At 40.4% G+C, this 9,800-nt stretch overlaps 1 protein-coding gene across 1 annotated transcript; it reads right to left on the bottom strand.

The window, feature by feature from the left end:
* Nucleotides 1–1,688: 1,688 nt before the first annotated feature.
* SYPL1 (synaptophysin like 1) lies at nucleotides 1,689–9,553 on the bottom strand. Its single transcript, XM_033163119.1, has 5 exons — nucleotides 9,482–9,553; nucleotides 6,530–6,648; nucleotides 4,848–5,052; nucleotides 3,647–3,835; nucleotides 1,689–2,711 (listed from the first exon to the last, which is right to left on the bottom strand). Exons 1-5 carry the CDS (start codon nucleotides 9,548–9,550, stop codon nucleotides 2,583–2,585), a joined length of 711 nt encoding a protein of 236 aa, XP_033019010.1. The 5' UTR covers nucleotides 9,551–9,553; the 3' UTR covers nucleotides 1,689–2,582.
* Between the last annotated feature and the right edge of the window lie 247 nt (nucleotides 9,554–9,800).

The raw sequence follows: 9,800 nt of genomic DNA, 5'->3' as shown, positions 1-9,800 counted from the left end.
TATTATTAATTTCAGGCAAGAGTCCAGAGAAAGTACCGGTAAGTTAGCAGTGCTAAAAGGAAGAATAGGGGAAATGGGTATACCTGATTTTGGAGCACGTGTGGTGTCACAAGTCAAGGAATTGAGGTCTGCGCCTTCTGCAAGAATTAAGCTCTCCCCTTCCAAATCCCATTTCAGCAAGACAGCATTGTGTCTCAAATGTTCCTGGGGTCCAGTGGAGTGTAAGGTTGATCCTTCAGATCGCTGAGAAACAAGGGTGGGTCTTGTTGGAGCTGTGAGCCATCCAACCATTGAAAACTTGAGGATTAATTATTTTGATTCCAATGTCTATGGAGACGACTTCCTTAGTGAGTGACTAACATGACACCAAATTATTTGAACTGTTTTTCCTTCTAGTGCACTATTATGTTTTGTGAGGTAAAAATGAAGTGAGGAAAACACAACCTTAATTTTTGTGAATACCACATCTTTAGGTTTTACAATTGCTGAAGCATAAATTTACCTCAGGCATTTTTTTCACAGCCTGTGTGATGTCTTGTTTCCACCAACAGAGACGACCGATAACTAGATCTTTATGGCAAATACAAGGGTTCATGTTCTGATCTTTTCTGCAAATGTTAACTGTTCTTTCCAGGTCATGTTTATGTTAGGAATTTGCACCATGGTCTCAGATAGTTCCTGGAGGATATATTTTATATTAAACATGCCAGCTACACTGATTCCTTCATCCATGGAAGTAAAGTCTCCTTTTGTCAGGCTAGAGATTAGTACATGGTTTATTTTATTTGGCAACGCCAACAAATTAAGGAGACAAATGTCATTCTGCTACCGCAATTCATTTCCCCCCTTATCTGAAAATCACACAATAACGAGTGCGATTGAAAGCCAGTGGGTAGCCCTGACATGTCCGAAGTTTACTGTGCCTCTGTGGTTGCGATGGCGATAACGGGTAACATTAATGATGCAAGTTCACTGTTCAGAGCTCTACAATGCCATTCTTGCCACCGATTTCATGTAAATAAAATGCATCCAGTTTTGTCTCAGGTGACCTTCTAATGAAGCAAAAGGTGCTGTTGCTAGTGTTTCCGTCCTCATAGCTTTGACAGGACCAAGGCTACATACACCAAGCCTGTATAATGAAGCTGTATGTATCTTAGTAGTCACACATTCAAAGTGACTTTTAAAAAGTGCATATATTTTTGCTTGCATTTCAGTTGAGATCTTTGTGACAACCCTCCTGAGCTTCTGCCATGCAAATGATCACAGTGCAACTCAAGAAACCTCTACAAAATTAAGCCCCTTTGAGTTCAGTGGTACTTATGCCCAAAGCAAGTGTATATAAGATTACAGCCTTAACCCGAATACCTCATTCCACTTACCTGGCATTTTCAGGAGGTAAAATTAACATTCTTTGGTTTCCCAAAAGCTATTTGTACTTCATCAAATATACACTTAACAAGTTAAATGTTTCTCAGTAACAAAAATAGATTTGAATTTTTCGCACCCAAAAACATCTATAAGGCACCTCACTAAAGAAATTTGCCAAAATTAAGTTTCTCTCCACCCACCCCCCCAAATGACACACTGTACAGTCAGAAGAGAAAACTGGTAACCCTGGGGCAAGCACTGCAATACTCTAACAATGCTGACAATAAATCAGAAGGAAGAATATTCCCAACAAAACAAAATTCCTAGAAACTTCCATTTATTTAACTGAAGTCAAAATACAGGCATGTCACAGGTGTTTCCTCAAAACGAAGTAGCCATGCTTATACATCCAAACTTAAGAATTAGGAGCAATCTTCCTAAAGGGAAAACTGTTTGCATAACTAGTATAGTCCAGAACAGAATCTCTCTCATTTAAGCACATGTCAACAGCTTTTCAATTTTAAACATGTTGTCACTGTTGAAACTTTGGTTTTAAATGGGCATGGGCGACTAACAAGTGGCCTTTGCCAAGCTGGTGCCCTCCAAGAGTTTTGGATTGCCACTCCCACCGCCCCAAGCCAGTTGTAGCCTAAAACATCTTGAGAGAACCAGGTTGGCAAAGGTCGATTTAGAGCACTTGGCTCAGTATTTTTGTCATCCAAGATTTACTCTCTCTCCTAAATCAAGAATTAAGCTATTGTACCAAAAGCTGGAATGCAAGTGTGCCAAATTTGGAAGGGAAAGGCTTTTAAACCAAGCAACTGAAAGCTGTTTAAGCTTAAGAATTACTGTTTCTGAGCATTAAAACAGGCAATGTTATTTATAGCTCCTCAGATTGCATGTTAAACAGAAGTGTAGCACAGGCTTGGAAGAGTACTAGTTACACTGGCAAGGTTTTGTAGAAATCAAATGCCGTTTTCTAACAAAATATTACTTCCAGAGAGATTGCCCAAAATTTTAACAAGGGTGTCTAAGTTAGACTGAATGTGAATACTCAATCAAGTATAGGCAACCCTTCCAAAACTTACTGATTTTTCTATCCAGGGTATGTTCTTTGAAGTGAATTTCCATTTTTAAAAAACAGCTAAAGTACATTGAACTTCAAGGTTTTTAAACTACTGTCAACAGAATGCAGCTTTTTGTTGTTGTTATAGTTAAATTCCTGATGCAGGTGGATAAAGTCCGGAGTCTGGAGAAGCATTGTTAGGTTTATGCAGAATCGTCTCCTTGTATACAAACCAAGCATTTCCTGCCCACAGAATCATATTTAACAAGCCAAAAACCTGCAAATTAAGACATGTGTGTTATCAGATAGTTACATCACTATTGAATACAACCAGCTAAAAGCCTTCTCCTCTTAACAATGCAATTCAAAAACTTATCATGCAGCGCAATAGTTATCAATTTGATTTGTTACCCGCCCTCCACCCCAACGTCTCAAGGTGTGTCACAACCATTCAAAATACAACCTTAAAAACAGTTTAAACCAAATGACAGGCACAAGAATAGGGTCCTAGAGGATACATCTGCAGAGTCAAAGTCTAGAGCAGGGGTGTCCAACTTCCAAGAGACTGCAATCTACTCCCACTATTAAAAAAAAACCTGGGGAGTTCCACAACTTAGAGGTTGCCACAGAGAATCCCGTATCCTCAGTCACCAGCACTCCTGAGGATGCTGAAACTATCAACCCTCTGATCTTACCACCTGAGAAAGTCTGTAGGGAAGGAGCTGGTCTTTCAGATAGTTGGAGCCTATGTTGTTTAAGACTTTAAATACCAATGTGAGTACCTTGAGTTTAGTTTGGAAACAAACTTACAACCAGTGCAGCTGTTATAAAACGGGTTATACGAGTTCTAAATGGAACCCTAGCTAGTATTCTGGGAATTGTATTTTGGACCATAGTTTAGAGATGAGGCAGCAATTATTACATTATTGTACTCCCATTTGTGTGTCTGGGCATATGCAAGGACACTGAGCAGTATCAGTTAAACATTAATCTTAAATACTACAGTACTGGACCCAGTGGGGAACAATATCTAGCTACATTTAGACTGGAGGGCATACATATACAAGGTTACTAGTTCCCTGATCTCTTGCATTATGCCTAGTTTGGCTCCACATTTTCTTACTCGGGTGGTTATTTACGTTTGATCTGTTGTCGCTACTTAGATCAGCTCGTAACACTAGCACTTGAATGCTCAAATGCGGACATACGTACCACAGACACATTCAGTCTTCCCATGTTGGTTACCGAATCATACAAACAGGAGGTTCCTGGTATTTTGCAAGCAGATATTTCTTCAATAATGCGTGGACCAGTTGATACTTTGATATCAACAAGTGCCTTTGCCCACGCAGCACTGCTGACTAGCCAAAAAAAGACGGCACTAAGAGTGAAGACATAATCCTGTAATGAGACAGTCCAAAGTTACCAATTGCTTCAGTCTAAAATGCATTTAGGGGCTGAGAGGGGGTAGTCAATATTTACTATCACTTGACATAAAACCATTTTCATTTTAGCAGCTATGTTCATTTTAGCAAGCATGCTACTGTTTTCTGGAAGACACTTTCCTTATGTAGCAGTGATTATTTGGCCAAAATACAGACCACTTGAGAAATCCACAACTCCAGCTTTTTATCCCAAGTCACTTGGGTGTAGCACTGAGGATGCCTTTACAGTTTTCAAAGAAAAAACCATAGAGCCTAAAAGTGATGCAGAACTGGTAACTAAACACAGCTCAAAGATGCTGGTTGTGTCCTCCATTTCAAGAAACTGAAAATGCAAGTTTACCCTCTTCAGCAGCAGCCTTTCTCAACCTGGTTCCCTCCAGATGTTTTAATGACGGCTGGGTTGATGGGAATTGCAGTTAAAAACATCTGAAGGGCACCTGATAGAAGACTACTTTTCAGGTTCATTCAGGCATGCTCCATTCACAGAACTTGAGGGAAATTCTCTGCACCAACAAATAGATACTATGCAAAGCAGGAATTACATCTCCTAAACACACTGACTTGTTCTTCATTTCTTGCATTTATAGCCTGCCCTTCCTTCAAGTAGCCCAGGGTGGTGCACTGTTCTTCCTATCTCCCAATTTATCCCCACAGCATGCTCCCGAGACAGATGTCCCCTCCAGATGTCCTGTTTATTGCACATTCGTGATGACTTGAGCTCATGATGCTGTTAGTTAGGGTGATAATAGGCAGCACTGCTTTCAATACAGTTTGTGCCTGCAGGGGTTTCGAGGTAGTCATACGGCTTAATTGAATGAAGGCATGTCAAAACAGAACCCCCACTTATTTTGAATGAGTTTACACATCAAACAGGTAAAAAAAACCAGAGTTCTCAGTTACAGAATTAAACTTCTGGTGACTTAGATTCAATATATATATTTTTAGACTTGTCTTTAGTATCAACCTACCATCATTGGTAAAATGCCACCGCTTTGGTACAGGTGCATATAACCAAGGTACAGCACAAGGGCAGCCATGCAATACAAGAATACCAAGACTCCAAAAGTTACAAAGAATTGCGCAGTGGTGGAGAAGTTGCCCACGAGGTGGATTTCACCCCAAGTGCCATTGCATCGGGTTGGATCTGGCGAACCAAAGGTCACTTTGTTCAGCCTAAAAGAGAAGTAGGCAGATATCATCCAGCATGTCTTAGCTACTACAGTCATCACAAAGCACAGCCAACTGGGATGGTGAGCTTCACTTTCTGTACAACCGCCAGCTAGCATATCAATTTCCATTCCACTGGTATATATATTAGAAAATAATGAACTGCGTAGTGTTAATCTCCTAGGCCTGCATACCTATCATCCTCAGCAGTTAAGGCTAGTTTAATGCACACAGCAGAACAGTTTAAGGTAGATTATCATTATTATATATGCATACCCCACCTTCCCCCCCATAAGGACTCAAGGCAGCTTACAGATAAAATAAAGACTGCTTAAAACATAGCAGGAGAGGAGTCATTAAAAAAATAAAGACTAACACATGATTTATTTAAAATTATCTTGACACTGTGATAAGAGTAGCAGCCATGAAGCCAAACAAAGATGGCAGCATAACATGTTTTGACAAACCAGTAATTCATAGTCTACATCTTATGCAAATCTGCCCGTATGAGTAATGACATTAATGGAAAATTTATGGAAATTTCCACCCCCCAAGCCTGTTGTTGATCCAGGTCAGCTATAGATTAGTCCAGGCTTCCTCAGCCTCAGCCCTCCAGATGTTTTTGGCCTACAACTCCCATGATCCCTAGCTAGCAGGACCAGTGGTCAGGGATAATGGGAATTGTAGTTTCAAAACATCTGGAGGGTCGAGGTTGAGGAAGCCTGGAATAGTCTAAGCAGAAAAGCAACAGGTTAACTATAGAATCTATCTAGAACCGAGCACTGAACATTAAGCACGTTTAAAAAAAAAAATATATACATGTTTGGCTTTTTTTCTTCTTCAAGAAAAAGCAGCCACACAGGCTCTGATCTGGAATGTGTAGGAAGGAGAGCATAGACAGAGGAGGCTGCAGATGTATTTCACTGGATAAAGCAAAATGGTCTTAGCCATGAGTGAATTTAATAGGACATGAAAGGAAGTAGTAATTAATCCAATACACTGGTTCTCCCTGGCTGGATGCTACATATCTGAGAAGACACTTTTCTTCTGAGAACATTTCTGCTATTACCGGAGAGAATGCACATTGGACACAACTGCCATGCAAGATGCATCAAACTTCTGTTGGAAAATAAACTTTTTCCAGTGATGGCACTATAATAAAATTCCTTTATTCAGTTTTTTTAAAAAATAATAATCTGTAGAACAGGAACATGTGGTGCCAGGCCACATGAGAAATGCAGTTCCCCCCGCCCTAATTTTAGAAAGACAATATTGTTTTTTGTCCTGTACATTTGTATAGTTAATGTTCTATCATTAATTACCAATGTAGCCTCTGCTAGAAGGCCTTATTAAGTAGTTTGTTAAAGCTGGAAAGATTTATCAACTATAAATTGCTGGACTGACCTAGTGCTAATCAACCAAGAACTGGCAGGAAGCTTTACATACAGAAATATACTAGACTCTTGCCATTTAAGAGGCTCACCTGAAAGGATAAGCAAAACTAGCTGTTGCTGTTCCATTTACAAGTCCATTACAGGATACTAAAATTTTCGTTGCACCTTTATAGCCTCCACATGTAGCAAATGCAAACATGGAGAATAACTGTATAAAGAGAAAAGACACCACATGCATTATTATACGCATTTATGTACATTTGGAAAATTTAACAAAATGTAAGGAAATCTTTACATCCAATCTTCATTTAACTCATTAATTCCATCCAAATTTACAGCTTTAGCGGGTGTAGCTACAGTCGAATCACTACGTGCACTTATCTGGATGAAAGTTTCAGCCAAATCAATGGTGCTTAGTTCTGAGCAGTTTACATATAGGACTGCACTGAAAATGCTGAAAGTTTGTTCCTTTTATCAAGAGTTCCTAAGTAATATAAATGTATAGTGCACTGAAGCATACAAGGCACAAAGATGCATAGAGAGAAAAAAATGTGTATATGAAAAATACCCTAACCTACACATTCTTTTATAAGTTTATTATCCTAATATAAATGTAAATGTTAACAGCCTACATTTTGTATAAACCCATTCCAAATATTGTCCAAATATGTCTGTAAGCAAACTTAAGCATACAAGTTGATCAAAAGGGGGGAAAGAAATTCAATATTATATTGGCATAATCTGTTGAGTGTTCATATGGAAGGTGTTTGATAGACAGTTATGAATGTTTCTTTACTCTTTATAGGGCTGTTGGCATCTTTATTAATGCCATGACACCTAGAAAGTCAGCAAGTGAACATGCTTCCATGGTTATGTTTTGTTACTTGAAATTAAATATCAATTTAAAAATACAGTTATGGGGGAAACATTTTAAAACCTGCTTCTGTCAGAAGCGGTTCCTTTATCAGCGGCATGATGAGCAGTTTAGTAACAAACACAAGATGTTCAAGTTGCCTTCATTATAAAGCAGTTGGAGGCAGTCAAATTATCATCAGATGTACACCCTATTGCTTAGGAAACTAGGCATTTGTCTTGTTTTCTCCAATGCCCTAAAGCAAAGGCAAGCCCTACCCCCCTTAAAGCATAGCTAGGTAGCTGCCTAAGGCAAGGATAGGAAACCTGTGGCCCTCCAGATGTTAGATTACAACTCCCATCAGGCCCCCAATCAGCAGGGGGGCAAGGGTCAGGGTTGATGGAGGTGTAATCCCCAACTTTTGAAGGGCACCCTGTTGGCTACCCCTGGTCTAGAGTATCGCTCTACAAAGGGAAACAAGTGGGTGAGTCCATCATGGCATAAAATTGTTAAGGCTAGATAGAGGAAATTGGTCAGAGGCGGGGGGCGGGGCAGGGAGGCAGGCATATTGGGGTATTACAGCAGGGCCGACCTTAAGGGTTTGCAATACCTTGCACTAACCTAGTGAAAAAAGCAACAGGGTCTTTAATAACTTTTTTTTACAAGCTGCCTGACAAACTAAAAAATGAATTCCCATCCAATTAGCTTCTTTTCAGGCTATTGTCCCGTGTCCTACATAAAAATGAGACCATCGCTTTATTTGACGCATCATTGCTGTGTACGACAAATATAGCTTGTGTGTATGCATCCACACAAAGACAAACAGAAATGTGCAATAGTTCGATTTCAAAATTCTGTATTTGTGACAAAAAACCATCTAAACACCTTGTAGGAGGATACTGGCAGGAAAGCAGAAAGTGCAAAGTAGCTGTTGGACTTTTCAATACACAACTTTTAGAAGACATCTTAAGTATTGGGAAGCTTTTAATGTTCGACATTTTTTATGGTTTTTTTTTGTATTTTGCTGGAAGCTGCCCAGAGTGGCTGGGGAAACCCAGCCAGATGGACGGGGTATAAATAATAAATTACTGTATTATTAATTATTATTATTGATGGTAGGACCTGGGAGCAGTGGGACTTCTTATACTGCTAAGCTTTGCATTCCTGCACAAGCCACGCAAACTTGGCAACACTACAAAACTGGCTGGGTGTGCTAAAGGAACTACTCATTCAGTGTGCTATTTAGCCAAAGGCAAACACCCCCTTACACATGCCTGATGCAGCACAAAAATCTTAATTGGGTCTAGAATGCTTTAGGGTGTTAACAGTATTTGTAAAACAGAAGGAACGACATCACTTTGTAACAGGATGCAGAAAATCTGACTGGCTGTTTGCCTTGCATTGTATATATCTCTATTATATTTAAAACAGCCCCCTCAACAGTTATACATCTTGGATTTCCCACTCGAATGCAGAAGCCCAACTTTAACCTATAGAAGCCAGTTTTACACATGAATTAAACAAGACGCATGTTTTCACTGAAAAAAGAGGTATTTGGTAGTACATACGGTAATAATTTTGCTCAACAGACCTGTTGAGAGATTACACAGAGATCCCAACACTCTGAACTCTTAATTGGTAAGGAGTAAAATTTCTTTCTAAGTCATAGGCTTTCAGGGTTTTCACCAGAGCTGCAGAAGAAACTGCATACAGGCATTACTGCCGCATATTTTTTTTTTAAAGTGCAAATTATTTCCAGTAATTTAATATTTTGTATTAAAGGAACCTATTGGGAGATTACAGCCGACATCAGGATTCATAGAGGACAGGGGTTTTAAGGGAACACAGGCTTAGAAACAGCTGGGGAAGGAATTAGGCCATGCCAGGCCTAACAAGACAGGCAACTATTTAAAAAGTCAGTTCCCAAGCACTAGGCCTCACCACTTCGGAGGCAAGCCTAACCCCACATATTTGGGGGTAAGCCTCCTTGAACACAACAGGCCTTGCTTCCAAATAGGATGGCGCTGCAACCTCGGCCTAAAAACTTTTTATTCCACCATCCCTCAAGGCCTTTTAGGAGAACACAACGAAGCCCCCCACCATCCCATATCAAAGGAAACAGCCCTGCAAGACAGTCTATGAAGGGGGGAACCCATGCGACCTGAACCCCCTAACCCAGCAGACTCACCCACTCAAGAATCTTGATGAACCCCAGGGGCTCCTTGAGCGGGGTAAGATCCAGGTGGAAATCGCTCATTTTCTGCAAGACAAAGAAAAGGAAGAAGGGGGTGAAACACACATTAGGACGGAGAAGTGCATGGAAGGTGAGTCCCAAAAGCACAGAGCCATGCGAGGGGTAAGACCTGGCATCCTCACCCCGGCCTGGCCACCACTCCTCCTTCCTTCTCTAGGGTTTCTCCTTCCCCTTATATAGGGTGCCTCCTCAAGCTCCGCCCACATCTCCCAGGCAACCACATTCTCCTCCTTCCCCAACTGCCATCTTACAA

Source organism: Lacerta agilis, chromosome 10 (genome assembly GCF_009819535.1).
Source record: "Lacerta agilis isolate rLacAgi1 chromosome 10, rLacAgi1.pri, whole genome shotgun sequence".
NCBI lineage: Eukaryota > Metazoa > Chordata > Lepidosauria > Squamata > Lacertidae > Lacerta > Lacerta agilis.
The sequence above is the reverse complement of the archived record's forward strand: the minus strand, read 5'-3'. Positions and strand labels throughout refer to the sequence as shown.

Coding starts and splice junctions, on each gene's coding strand:
- SYPL1 (XM_033163119.1), bottom strand. CDS start 9,550: ATGAGCGATTTCCACCTGGATCTTACCCCGCTCAAGGAGCCCCTGGGG. Junction 6,649..9,481: donor TCATCAAGATTCTTGAGTGG/GTGAGTCTGCTG, acceptor CTCTTTATACAG/TTATTCTCCATGTTTGCATT. Junction 3,836..4,847: donor GTGGCATTTTACCAATGATG/GTAGGTTGATAC, acceptor GTCTCATTACAG/GATTATGTCTTCACTCTTAG.